The 14803-nt window shown below is 37.1% G+C and overlaps 1 protein-coding gene across 1 annotated transcript in view; it reads left to right on the forward strand.

Moving 5' to 3' along the window:
- The window catches only part of KHDRBS2 (KH RNA binding domain containing, signal transduction associated 2), a 412831-nt gene that overhangs the window by 210252 nt on the left and 187776 nt on the right, over positions 1-14803 (forward strand). The window contains exon 4 of the mRNA XM_063291122.1: positions 2471-2617. Within this exon, the coding sequence (XP_063147192.1) occupies positions 2471-2617 (147 nt within the window). The remainder of the gene's footprint in view (positions 1-2470; positions 2618-14803) is intronic.

Raw genomic sequence — 14803 nt, forward strand, 5'->3', positions numbered from 1 at the left:
AATGCCAGTCTTGAAGTTTTCTTCCCTGAAGAAACAGCCTGAAATTTATCTAAATGCTAAAAATTCTAAGAGCCAGGAATCACTGCCGTATAGCAGCTCTATTAATTGCTATTTGAAACATGGTAAAGGCCAACATTTTCAAAACATACTTATTGGCAAAATGGTATATCTAAAAATTAATTCCCAGGAGTATAGAGAACCAAAGGAATATAATTCTTCTGTACTAAATACTTTTTTCTATATAAGGTCAGCTCTGTTCTTCAGTTTTCAGTTCATTTAATCTGTTTTGGTTCATGAACAAAAACTATGGATGGAAGTTTTAATCATATTTGGATTTTCTCACATCACACCTGATTTGAAGAGCTGGCAAAAAACAGTAAGGAGTTGGAGAATGTCCCCAAGGCCATGAAGAACCCTTGAAATCACTTCAGTAACATATGGCTTGCTGATTCCAGTCCCCTGACATCAATTCATTCAGTGAGCTGTCTAAAAGGATGCATGTGACTTTTTAAATGAGGTGAGGTGGGGAGATTCAAAGCACTCTTCAATACTGAATTAGAAATTAAATCCCAGGGATCCTTTTTTGTAGGAAAAAAACCCTCAACAATATGGCAGAAGAACTACTGTAGCTCACGATGGTAGGTTCAGTCTCTCTACTCTCAGTCTCCCCTTTCTCACGTTTCTCCCACATTACTTTGCAGGATGGTGTAGTTCCTTCTTGCTCAGCAAAGCTGTATTCCCAAAAGACAGTGAACAAAGTAGCAGAGCTGGATGCATGAGTACCAGATGATGAACTTCAGCATTGTCCCTGTTCTACTGGACAGAAGGGCTCATCTTCTGTGGAATTTTAAATAGAAGTATAACTCTATCCTTTCTGGGCTCCCAAGATGAAATTAACATTGGAAATTCTGGAAAAATGTTATCTCTTGTAAATGAGGGTCTTTTCTTCTCCCTTCTTTTGAGAGTGTTTGAGAATGTCTTCTGAATTTCTCTTTGTGAGGTTATTGTGCTTTCTTTATTGTTAAGAGTGATAGAGGGTGCTACTGCTGGTGTTGTTTGCTGTTACGTATCTTTACAACATTCTGAAACCTCTGTAACTGCCACACTTCCCAGTCTGTAAAAGACCAAAGGGTATAATTCATTCGTAATGTCTTGCTTTGGGATTTAGCTGTACTGAGGGAAAGCAGGTAGGATGTAAAGCTCTATGGTTGTATAATGAACAACCCAGAACTGAAGTTAGTACAAGTGGCCTTTTAGAATTCTTCATCAAATATGTAGACAGAGAAATTGGATAGCTGACACACATTTCTCTGTGCAGGAAAATATATGAATATAAATAATGTCTAAAAATTCATTTGATTTTTTTTCCCCTTGGTGAGGAAAGAGAGCAGTTTGTGAATAGCTTTTCCATAGGCAGAAATTGCCACCATGATTCTTTGTTTTTTTCTTAAGTGCCTGAAAGGCTGGCACTTGTCCCCACTCCTGCAAAATGTCACAGCAATTGACTTGTGGTGCTAGAGATAAATTTCCCATTATATGGGAAACGGCAAGAGAAAGCCTTCACTAGTGCTTCAGAGGAGAGGATTTCTTTCTTTCCATATTTCTAGTGGAACATCTAGTCCAGAATTTGTATTTAACATAAAAGTGTCAAGAAATCTGCATAAGGTAAAGATGTCCTAGAGTTGAGCTCAGCATCTGATTATTATTCTATGGATATACATTGGCCATGATACAGATTGCATTGGGTTGGACAGTATGGAGAAAATATAAACCAGGTTTTCTGTCTAAGCACCTGCAACAAAAGATTAGGGATAATACCAAATTGCCAAGGCTTGCATATTTCAGAAGTTTTGGCTGAGTTCCCTTTGCTCCAGTGTGTATCCAGAACAACAGCCAAAATATATTTTTTTTCTCCCAGAGTGGTTGACTTTCTAGAGAAGAGTAGTTTTGATAAATGCTTTTAGATATTGCAATGAATGCTGTTATTTTTAAAGTGTCTGTTAAGATATTTTACTGATAATTGTTTCTTCTAGTTCGTTTCTTTTTTTACAAAAATATTCTGTGAATGACTCTGTTGGGATGAACAGTCGTATGTAAACAAAACAAAATAAATAGTACTTTGGGATATATTTTTCAGTTTGTAACATCAGGTACACTGGTGAAAGAAATCTGAATGGATTTTTTTTTTTAGAAATGGGATTTTTTGCATTTACATGAAGTTTCAGCACCCTGTGAGGCATTAACTATTCTTTGCTTTATTGATTAAAATCTGTTGCAGATATTAATTATGCTACTTTTCATTATTCACACAAAGTGATTTCCAGATCCTCAAGTAATTTATACAAGAATTTTGTTGTTTCTCACAGGGCCTCACTGTACTGAAAGTCTGCCTAGATTATGACCTTTGGTTTACTACTCTGAAAATGTTAAATCAATGCAAAGTGATTTATAAAAATACTCTTCTCCACAGGAAGAAGAACTAAGAAAAAGTGGGGAAGCCAAATATGCACACTTGAGTGATGAACTACATGTATTAATTGAAGTGTTTGCCCCTCCTGGAGAAGCTTATTCACGGATGAGTCATGCCTTGGAAGAAATTAAAAAATTTCTTGTTCCGGTAAGTTGCTTGCAGAGCTGTTAGAAATGTATATGGCAATCATTCTATTGCACTAAGAGCAGTACTTGAAAATCATCACCATTATTAGATGTTGGTCCCCTTCTAGTACTGTCCTGGTTACCAGTTGAAAAATATACCAATCCTTGATTATTCTGTACTTGAAACAGAATTTTTTTGAAATTGCCAAATGAGTTAACTGTTGCTTGTTTTATCTTTTGAAATCGGAGAAATGAATGCAAACAGGGAAAAGATGTTGGATTTACCAGGCTTAACTGAGACTGCTGTTACAGATAAAGGGAAGAAGGAGCATGAATCTAGAGCTAGGGAACAGGATACAGGCAAGGTTAACCATAAGGAAAAACTTGCCGGGGAAAAAAAGTAGAATGTATCCCAAGATTCTTTGCATTATCAGAGAAATCAGATACAACTAGCCAGGCCAAGCAGGAAAAGAGAAGTTTATCCTTGATTATCTTTTTGTACTGCCAATTCACCCTGCTTCTGCCCAATTATCTAAGCCAAGGTTTTTTAAACTGTGGTCTATGGAACTCTATGGTTCTGCAAGAACGTGATGGGGTTTTGTGAGAGGCTAAAGGAAAAAAAAACAGTTCAGTGGAATGGAACCAGGGGCACCCATAGCAATTTTTCGAAGGTATGCAGAAAGGGCAGGGCTTATCAGCTGTCATTCAGAAGCTCCCCTCCCCCAAGGACATTTGTGCCCATGACAACTCATAACAGTTTTTATTAACTGTTGTATTAACTGTTGCAAATAATTATTAATTGTTGCTGTTGGTTGTTTTTCCCAGCTGTAATTTATGTTATTTATAATGTTGTTACATTTTTTAAATTCTGTTTTCAATTATTGCTATTGCCCAGAGTCATATACTTGAGATGGGCAGCCATATAAATTAAATAAATACATTTGTCTCTTGACCAAGGGTTCTGGGAATTTTAAAACAAACATACAAGTTCCACAGCCTGAAAATTCCATGATCTAAACCACTCTCTAGAGAACTATTATTTGAAGTAGGTACCGTATCATAAATACATTGATTCTACTGTTGGGTAAATAGTATGGAATGCAATCTTAATATGCATTTGAATATATTTTTCCCTCTTTCCCATGTGTAGTTTGGAAAAGTGATAGCTAACGAATTGACTACAGAAGCTAATCCAGGGGATGACAAAATAGGACTAATATTTATTAGGGCTGTGCGGTGCGGCAGAGGTCGATGAGGTCCATTATCCTGGGTATTTCTATTTTGGTGCATTTGGCTAAGTCAGCTGTGTTGCACAGAACTGCAGCCATGGATTCTTTCGCTAATGCCGGGTCTATGGACATAAAGAGCACTGTAACGTCAAATGACACCATAATTTCATCTTCTTCTATTTTTAAGTGTTTGATTTTCTGGAGGCACTGTAGTGAGGAGTTGATAGAGTATTCACTCTCCTCTGTGAGATGCCCAAGTTTCTTTGTGAGCTCTTTAGCTATGTTGTATGTGGGAGTCCCTGGTAATGATAGAATTGGCTGAAGTGGAATGCCAGGCTTGTGTATTTTGGGGCGCCTGTAGAAGCAAGCATGGGAGGGTGGTTCCACTGTTTTTCATCCGCCTCTGTTCTTCTTTTGTAATTTGGCCTTTCTTGGTAAGGTTGTTAAGTGTTCTTTTGACCTGGTTGTCCAGCTTCTGTATGGGATTGGTGTTTACTGGGGTGTAGGTTTCTTTGTCCTCAAGTAATTCTTTGGCCTTTTGTATATATTGTTATCTGAACATGATGATGGTGGCGCGGCCTTTGTCTGATGGGAGGATGATGATAGTTTGGTCTGTCTTTAGGTGTTTGAGGGCAGAACAGAACATCTGCAAGAAAACAACAAGGCTCAGAGAGTAACAAGGACTCCACAGTTCAACCCTGAGCTACAGATATTCTCTTCGATTGATCTGTGTTTTGTTGGTTATGGTTATGATTATGATGCACTTTACAGAGCACTGAAAAAATAATAAATAGGGTATTTTTTTAAAAAAATTAATAATTAAACTTCTCAACAGCTGATATGAGGTTTAAGATTTGGTTTACTGCAGCAGTAACAACTATGTTTTACAATGTGTTGCTAGATTTATTCCTTACTGCTTTGTTTCAGATTTATAATAGTTTCAAATTTATAATATAAACAACAAAGTTGTTATTAACTGGTTTGTTAAAATCTATGCCAGCAGTTCATTCTGCACAAACTTATAGTAGAGAATTTGTCTTTTATTTTCCATTTTACAAGGTAACTTTAATTTGTTTTATGATGTTTTATTGTTTATCAAAGTAGTATTTATTGCAGTAGCAAATGCACTTATCTTTTTATATACTGCATAGATGAGAGCTACTTTTCTGCAGTCTACTGTGCTGCTGAAGTGACACCTTATGAAAAGCACGCATCTGACAACAAAACCCCCAGAGACCTGCCTTTAGGGATGGCAAAAAATTAATTTTGTCCACATGTTTAAGTGAACAGACTTAATTTTCAACTCCCAAACTAATATGTGGATCAAAATAGAGCTGTCCTTTGGATGTTTCACTTCTCCAAATATTGCAATGCACTGCTGCACACAATAATTTTAAGTCAATATATCTACACTTTAGGATACAAAATGTGCATACCAGGGAAAATTGTGTAGAAAACTAGGCAAGAGCCAGTATGTTAAAAGTCTTAAGGTGTTCTAGCCTATACTCATGTATAAAAGTTAGTGGGTGATTTTATCCCTCAGCGCAAGGAACCTCACAGAACTGTTGGGAGGAAAATGGGAAGAAGGAATACAATATACTGTATGCTACCTAGAGGTCCTGAGGAAAAGCAAGATACAAATCTAAATCTGTAGAATGACCAGGAATTGAAGTCAAAGATTTTATATTTTCTTCCTTGAAAGTATTTTAAGTGTATGAGCTGCAAAGGACTATGAAAAGCTCTTTGTAGATTACATGATATTAGATCTCAGATCTTTAATGGTACTTGGTAAAAAATACTGTAGCAACACCTGTCCTCCTAGGATGGCTTTATTCAGAAAATAATTGCTGTTTGTAGAATGCTACCTCCATGATGCTTTTGGATGCCATTTGTCTGGTGATCTAAAAAAAAAAAAGCAGTTACTATAAAGGGGCGGTGCAAAGAAACCAAGGCATATTCATCTTTTGTATATAGAAGACCTGTAAAAAATGATGCTTCAACAGCTGAATCTGTCCAATGAAGAAGGAGAGACTGGCCTGAGCTCAAGAGCCAGGTGACAGAGTGATTGGTGTTGAGATGGTTTAGTTTAGATGATTTAGTCACAGAGAAATAATGAATGATGACCAAATGACAAAACAAATATATGAAGGAGGAATGAATGGCTTGTGAGAAGGGGTAAGACCAGAAGTGAAGTGAGAAGTTTTAGGAACAAAAGGCAATGTATAAATCAATCTCAGTCAATCAACAAATCAATAAATCCTGGTAGACACCAGAATAGAAAGGTATGGAAAGGTATACTGTATAGTGTTGGTATATATCCTTTTTTATCTTATGCCATTAATTTCTTGGGCTTACTATTACTGCTCTCTTTCTGTGGTTTGTATAACGCTGCTTACCCTAAAAAAGAACAATGTGATGGGTATGTACTGTATGAATGCATAATTGGAGTTTTCTGAAATATTTCCCAGCCTGTTTGGAAGCTCAGCATTAGAGCAAGTGAAAAGTTGTTAAAAGGAAAAATCAGGTGTATCTCATGCCTGGCTCATCATAAGATATAGATTTCCTATCAGATTGCTGCAATTGAATTCAGATGATGAAAAGCATATATTTTGGTATGAATACCATGGTAATGTCATGGTAATAGTCAGGCGTATGGTGCAAGACTGAACAGCATTTCGTTCTGTTATACATAGGGTCACCACGAGTCGTAAACGACTCGACGACAACTAACAACAACAACAAACCATGGTAATGCTCATGACTTCTTAAAGTAGATATTGCTAAGCCTCAGTTGCAGCATGCATTGCCTTCCTTCAGCTTATCAAACAAATAAGCTGGCCTTTTGTTTCTTCTGTTTTTATTTTTTATTTTTATATTTCTGGGCACTTTCACCCCTGGAAGTATTTGCTGTTTATTTAACGTGATAAAGAAGGCAAACACTCCTATTGTAGTAGGGCTTGGGGTGGGAGGTTATTTACATCCTTGTATATTATAGGTAATGATTAAGAAACTGCTCCAGAAGGACACCACTACTGATGTAGTTAAATAATTTTACAATTTGGAACAAGGATCTTGGCAGGGAAGGGAGGCTTTTCAGAAAAAGGCCAGAAACATTCCAAACAAAAACAAATCCTGTAGAAAGAGGAAGACTATCTGCTGTTCTGTATTTTAAGGTATTCTGTACATGCTTAGAGGCACATTTAAAACGGGAGTTCTGAGGAGACACCTGAGTATGCTGTGGACAGCCAAGAAAACAAATTGATGGATCATCTAACAAATTAATGCAGAATTCTCACTCAAGGCACAAATGACCGGGCTCAAATTATCCTACTTCAGACTTCAGACACATTATGCGAAGAAGACCCAGCTCTCTGGATAAGGTTGTAATGCTGGGAAACGTAGAAGGAAAGAGAGGAAGAGGACGACCAGCAGCAAGGTGGGTGGACTCAGTTATGGTGGTGTTGAGTGCACTATTGGAAGACCTGAAAGGCCATGTTAGGGATAGATTGTCATGGGGAAAATCTATGTGGCTGTTAGGAGTTGAAAACAACTTGATGGCACATAATCAATCAAAAAATCTGACATATAAAATAAAAACAAGTGGGATATTCACCAGCAGAATGTAATCAAGGCTCTGTACACATTCATGCATGGAGACAAGTTATGAACAGCACTATGCACGCTTGTTATAACATTACTAAAAGGTGGTACATGTTTCAGATGAGCTATTTAATTGTCTATATGAAGCATTTATATGTTGAAGGCTTTCAACATGAAGAGGAATTGATGTTTCTCTTAGCATGTGTCCCGCAGAGTTGCAGGATCCACTTGTTTTGCACTGCACTTGCCTAGATTTTACAGGAATGCTATCAATGCACGATGCAATGAGGGGTTTATTGGCAAGCTGAAAGATGATATTACTCAAGAGTGTTCCTGCTGAAATCAGAAATAAGCCTCATCAAGATTTTTAAAAAAGACACTAATGGAATTTGTGTGGAAATTTGCATAATATTTTTTTCTTTAAGAATGTTTGCTTACCTTTCTTTAGAGGGCATGTTGGCTATATTTCCATTCCACTTCAAAAATTGTAGGATCTTGGGGTTGTGTATGTTCATGTGTGATCTCTTGAGCTTTCTTATATTAATGGTAGTCCAGATTTATATGTATCTGCAGATAACTTTCCGCAGATAATGAAAAAAAAACTCACTGAAAGAGAATCTTCTGCTGGGACTCCCGATAGGCCAGTACGGAGCAAGTCATAGTCAGAGTTTGCTTTCATTAGGCTGATGAATCATAGATCATAAAGTTCTGCCTAGAGACATCTAAGTGAAAAGGCAGAAGAACAGTAATCTCAAGGGATCTTTATATCCAGACAGACTACAGATCTCTACTGACCTGGAAGAGACAAAAACAACCTGCAAGATACATCTGCAGGTATAAGTCTGAGATGGGCCACATATTGGCATGTTGCAACTTGGATTTATGCTCAAACATTCAGTGAAATTGTTCACATTTAACTGCTTGAATACAGAAGGCACCTTGGATACCACTGCTCCCAGACTATGTATATACTTCAGTGTTAGGCTTTTGAGGAAGGCATTTATTTCAAAGGTTTAAGAGAACAATATACAAGGCAACAGCCTGAAGTCAACTGAAGACAGGCGTAGTTAAGAGTAGTGATAATATAAGCCTCAGAATTTTTTCTGCTCTCACAAATCTGATAGACCATTTTGCTGCAGCTTTTTGAATGTGCTGCTACAATACAGGTTATAAAATTGTTTGGGTGCCTCTAATGTTGTTTCCTACCTGCAGAAGAACTTTGACTTAATGAGTTCCATCTGTTCTTGAACCTCAGAGGATTGTATTAGTTTGTTTAAAGAGAGCCTTGGTTTCACACAGTTAATTGCTTATCCCAAGAAGCTTATTCCTTTCCTGATTAGAACCCTTGCTACTTTCATTTCAGACAGGCTTGCTTTATCAATGCTAAGATGGCCATTGCCAGCGCTATTTTGTCCTTTCTTCTCGGAAGGAGAACTCCAATATTTAGGTATTTCATGCCTAAATACCAAAAATATGCACAAAATTTTGTTACAGAATTAACCCATTTTCTGAATTTACGCAATACATTGAATCATTGACTGACCAACTGGGCTGGATTCCCTCAGGTCAGTAAACTATAAAAAACACTGTAAGAATAAAACCAAGTTTGGCATGATATGCAAATAGAATCAGTAAATAAGTGTGGTTAAGTATGCCATGATTTACTTAACCATGATAATGGCTTAGTCCACAATTTGCACTAAATCATAAAAACAAACCACAATGGCTGACATCATGTAACTCTCTAAACCAAAACTAAATCACATTATGATTTAGTTTGTATTCTAAATATATCAATACACAGCAGGTACTTGCTAGTTGATGGGAGAAGGGCAACAGGATGTTGACTTGTAAACTGGTCTCTTAGTTTGCCCAGAATAGCATGAGTATGCTTCCTATTAAATTAAGCTTTGGTTGACCCTTTGGCATACTGGCCAAAATGTCTCTGGACTCACTAATATTGTCTTTACCTACATCACAGATATGACTAAGACTGGCAACGTAGTCTGTCTCTTCTTTTAAAAGTTAGAGATGTGTTGGTTGGGAACATAAATATATGTACTTTTGGTTTAGATGAAGCCATATTGCTGGTTCATTATACGAATGATTTGTGGTGGAAGTTATATATATAGTATTATACAATAAGGAGTATGGACTTGAAAATTTATTGAAGACCAAGTTAGTTGTGTTTTACAGGGGAAATGTAGCAAACAATTGAAAGTTAAATGTAAATGGTGAAAAGTTATAGTATATGTGTATTTGTGTATCTTGGCAGAATTTTCACTAAAAAGCAGAAAATAGATGGAGAAATTTTAAGATCTTTAAATGCTGAAGGAAAGGTAGAGGTAATATGTGGTTGGTTGCAAGGAATTAACTTTTGTCAAAAGAGGGGGAAATGGCTCTTTATAAGGATATGTTTATGCCCATTTTGTATATAGAAGTAAGAGTTGGATATATAAGGAAAAACTTAAAGTAAATTGAATGTGTAGAGCCAGTTTGGTGTAGTGGTTCAGGCATCAGTGGTTCAGAAACCGGAAGACGGTGAGTTCTAGTCCCACCTTAGGCACAAAGCCAGCTGGGTGACCTTGGGCCAGTCACTCTCTCAGCCCTAGTAAGCAGGCAATATAAAACCAGTTACAAAAAACCTTGCCAAGAAAACTCAAGGACTAGTCCAGGCAGCTGCCAGGAGTCAGAAACTAACTTGAAAGCACACCCACATACAAATTGAATGTATGGGAAATGGGATCCTGAAGACGTACCTGTGGTAGATAAAAGAAAAAGAGATTTGGACAAGAATGAATGGGTACTGAATGAATCTAGCTCAAATTTTAAAAAGTGACCAATATGAAGAAGTTCATTGAGGTGGTTAGAGAGAGTATGAATATGGATTGAATTGCAAGACAAATATATCAGGAAAGAATGAAAGAGTTAAGAGTGGGGGAAGACTGAGAAAATCATGGCTGGATGGTGAAATCCTCAAAAAGAAGTGAGAAGTTTAAAGAACAAAAGGAAATTAGTATATACATGATGGTGAAACCAAGAAAAAGCACAGAAACTATGGAGAAGTATAGTAAATGTTGTTGGTGTAGACAAGATTTAGGTAGATTTCCTTTTCTTTTATCTTCTTTTAATTTATTTTGCTCATTACTTCTCTCTTTCTGTGCTTGGCATAACTCTCATCCCAAAATGGAATAGTGTCATGGGCATGAATGCATACATGCCACTTAGTGAGCAGAGAAGGGGTTGTATTACCTCTGTCCCTTCTTCTTATTCCTGAAGAATAAAATTGTTCATCCTAGCTATTATTAGGCTTGACTAGCAGCTTTTGTTTGTTTGTTTTTCTATTTGTTTACTCTTAATTAAAACATACAGTACCTGAATTAGTTATAATGAATAAAACCTTTGGGACTCTCTTCAGAATTACAATTTCTGGGGGCAAAAAAAGGAAGATTTTTATTTATTTATTTATTTTATTTTATTTTTCAAATTTCTATCACTGCCCATCTCTCCGGAAAAGGGGACCGAAAGGGAGATAAAAGTAAAGCATAGCCAGAAAGGAGAAAGAAAGAAAGAAAGAAAGAAAGAAAGAAAGAAAGAAAGAAAGAAAGAAAGAAAGAAAGAAAGAAAGAAAAGTTTAGAACCAATTTCATTGATTGAAAATGTCTGAACTGCCATTTCTTGGCTTCTTCAGTGCCAAATTGCTCACCAAATCTTCTCCCCTTGTAGGAGTAATGAAATAGTAGCAAGGATTTCCATCTTGTGTTCTCACTATTGGCACTTCTGTCCTCCTTCCTGCTCTCCATTTTAAAATATGCGGTAGTAAAGAGGGGTTGGAGGTTGGTGTTATGGTGCTGCTTGGGACAGAGAGATGAGGAAACCTGCAGAACTTTTTCAGCAAGAACTTTGACCCCAGGGTGAGTTGGGAGGGGGAAAAGCAGAGCTTAATAGCTTGAAGTATCTCCATACTCCTATAGCAAGGGCAAGAGGGAAATCTTTTTTCTGCAATAAAAAAAGGTGTTCTTGCCTATAAGAATGATTACAGTTCTTTCCCCTGTTCGCTATGATTAGAAATGAAACTATTTTTCACTACCAAATATATCAGGCCCAAGTCATTTCCATTTTGTTTCATCTATTTTGTTTCCTTGTAAATCAGCAAGTACAAATGGATGGTAGGAGGTGTAGGCAGAATATGATTGGTACCATGTGACCTGATCTGAACCTCAGAGGCTGATGTATGGATTGGAACAAATCATCTATCAGATTTCAGGCTTTTCTAAATGTCATAATGCATCACAGCTCAAAAGACACATACTGAAATGCATTTTAAAGAAATGTCTATTTTTGAAATTAAATGTGTATATGAATTCATCTTTGGAGGGGAAATGTATTCAGTGATTTGTATTTTGAGGCTATGTACAAAATACATATTTAAATAGTTATTTAAATGCAAACTTTTGTGCAGTTTTTTTTTAAAAAAAACACCAGAATGATATTGTATAATTCAATTGTTAATTAGCTTCTGCACTGATATTCATAGGAGAACAGACTCTTTTCTAAAATAATACAACCTTGATGGTTAGGAGAAAATAGCAACTAACAAATTATATTAAAAATTACCTAGGTTTTACCAGAATCCTTTGTAACCTGACCCTTTTCATCTACTGTTTGTAAATAAAATATAGCCCAGAAAATAGGAACACAGGAGCAGGATGTCATCTGCCAAATTGAAATATGAAAGGCAATTTTATATTTAAGACCAAGATGGGGAATGTTTCGAGTTATGTCGATTACATAAATAATAGTTAGCAAAAGAATTTGACGCATTATCACAAGTTCCACTGTGCAACCTCCAATAATTTGCAGTGAGAAACTGCTTCTATGCTTAGTTATGCTTTAAAAGGGCATATATTATGTGGATTGTGACTGACATTGTCCATCAATAAAGAAAGCAAAACCAAACAAGGATTTAACACTTTTGGATAGTCAAAGGCAATACATTAAATATATTCATAGCTACGCAAGCAATTAACTGAGTACTATCTGACATGGAGGTTTTCAAATAATAGCTTAAATCAAACTAAACATTAACATGTTTTGTTCATTGCTATGAGAGAAAATCAAAAGGTTTCTAGTCCTACAAGCACACTGTGAACGGCCTACTTTGTGAAAATACTTGTCATGCACTGCCTACCGCCGAGTAACACGCAGACACTGGTTCAGTTGAAGCAGGCTCTGGTTTATTCATAGCGTAGTTACAGTTGTAGAAAAAAGCTGAGAGTGACAGGAGCGCACCGGTGCGGGGTTTAAATACCCCGCGCCGGTCAGCGCCCCCTCACTCGAGGTTACGTCGAGGTTACGCCCCCCCTTTGTCCCACATGCTGTCTTGCCGGTAGGTGAGGGGTTGCGAGGCCCCGCTGGCGCTCCAGGATCGCCCATCATCGGTTTCCTTATTCATCCGGTGATTGCTGTCAGCTGGGCGATCTCCGTTGCGCTAGCGCTAACAGCTTGGGTGTGCCTCGCGATCCGCTTAGCCATTGTATCTTCTTCTTTCGTCTTTGTGAGTTGATGGCTGCTTATCTTGAGCCCCTTCCCCTGTTTCCTCGTTATTGTCATGTGTGCCATTGCGCTGATGTCTTCAGCTCAACGGCACTCATGACAATACTGTGTCTCTGCGTTTTATTCATGATGAGAGTTAAACCACTCAGAATTTTAAAAAAGCAGAAGATACTATCTTTCTGTACAGTGTAAAGTCTTTGCAGATAGCAGGGCATTGTAAAAGTCAAGTATGAGTGCTTTTGGTATACAAGATCAAAAACATGGCAGCAAATATCAGATCAGTAGGGAAAACGCAGTGGCGCTGCGGGTTAAACCGCTAAGCTGCTGAGCTTGCCGATTGGAAGGTTGGTGGTTCGAATCCGCGTGACGGGGTGAGCTCCCGTTGCTAATCCCAGCTCCTGCCGACCTAGCAGTTCCAAAACATGCAAATGTGAGTAGATTAATAGGTACCGCTTTGGTGGGCAGGTAACAGCATTCCATTTAGTCATGCCGGCCACATGACCACGGAAGTGTCTACAGACAAACGCCGGCTCTACAGCGTTGAAACAGAGATGAGCACCGCCCCCTAGAGTCAGACACGACTGGACTTAATGTCAAGGGAAACCTTTACCTTTACCTAGGGAAAAAAAACAGGAAAAAATGCTCTTTTAACTTCACTGAAACTACTTATCGTTGACTCAGTTTTACTCATTCTGTTGGGGAAATGATTCCCATTTTAAGGGAGAAATAGTAAGTCTGAAAGGTACTTATCCCAACAGGCAGCATTAAAAGCATTTAAACCTTTAAGCAAGTTGTCGGGAAGTTTTGAAGCTGTCAATAAAGTTATTCCTTAAACTCCTTTGCTATCTTTGCTTTGTGCAACTTTATTTACACAGAGCCATGTTTTACAATCACTACCATGTGAGATTACCCAAATATAAGCTGGATTCAAAGAGCTATATGCTTTTGGATTCTGATCTAGAATTGATAAGTGGTTTATTTTATAAAGGAATTATATGTTTCTAAATATATTAGACTATATATCAGAAAATCACTTAATTGCCTTTAGGCATCCCAATTAAATGGAATTATCATCCCAATTAAGCACTGGGCCTTGCCAGTTAAATCTCATTTGGCTTAATTTTATTCCCTAAGAAATGTCCCAGTTAAATGGATTTTCTAATTAATCACATCCTGGTTAAGTCAAACTTATTGACATTATTTGTTAAATCTGCTAGAAAGAATTCTTGCCATCTTTCCTCCCTCTTTCTGTAAATTTTTATCCAAAGGTTTCACCTCACAATAAGCTTTGAAAAAGAAGAAAAATGTTTGCTTTAGACAGTCTATTTATTTATTTATTTATTTATTTATTTATTTTTCAAATTTCTATCACTGCCAATCTCTCCCGAAAAGGGGACTCTGGGCGGTTATATTGGTTAGGCCAATTATTTTATTGAAATGTACAGAACCAGTTATAAACCAAATTGTTCATGTATTATTTGCTTACAGTTCAATAAGTAAGTGATACATGTCAGTGTTTTGCTGAAATGTACCTGACACTCAGATGTCTAAATGAGCTTTTGGAAAAAAATAGCATCTCACAGTAATTTATTTATCTCACCTTGTTGAATAGTAAAGAAAATGTTACTTTACATTTAGTGCAGATGATTGACAAAATGAACAGCTATGTCTACCCATTTCATCATTAAAAGTAGTAAAGGTGGGCCTCTACTCAGGATTTATGGAACACACACCAAAAATGTGCTTCTTCTGAATTTCATACTGTTAGGAATACTGTCTTGCCTGTAATATTGTGTTACATGGACCCTGTGATGATCTGGAGT

The sequence above is a fragment of the Candoia aspera genome, chromosome 1 (genome assembly GCF_035149785.1).
Source record: "Candoia aspera isolate rCanAsp1 chromosome 1, rCanAsp1.hap2, whole genome shotgun sequence".
NCBI lineage: Eukaryota > Metazoa > Chordata > Lepidosauria > Squamata > Boidae > Candoia > Candoia aspera.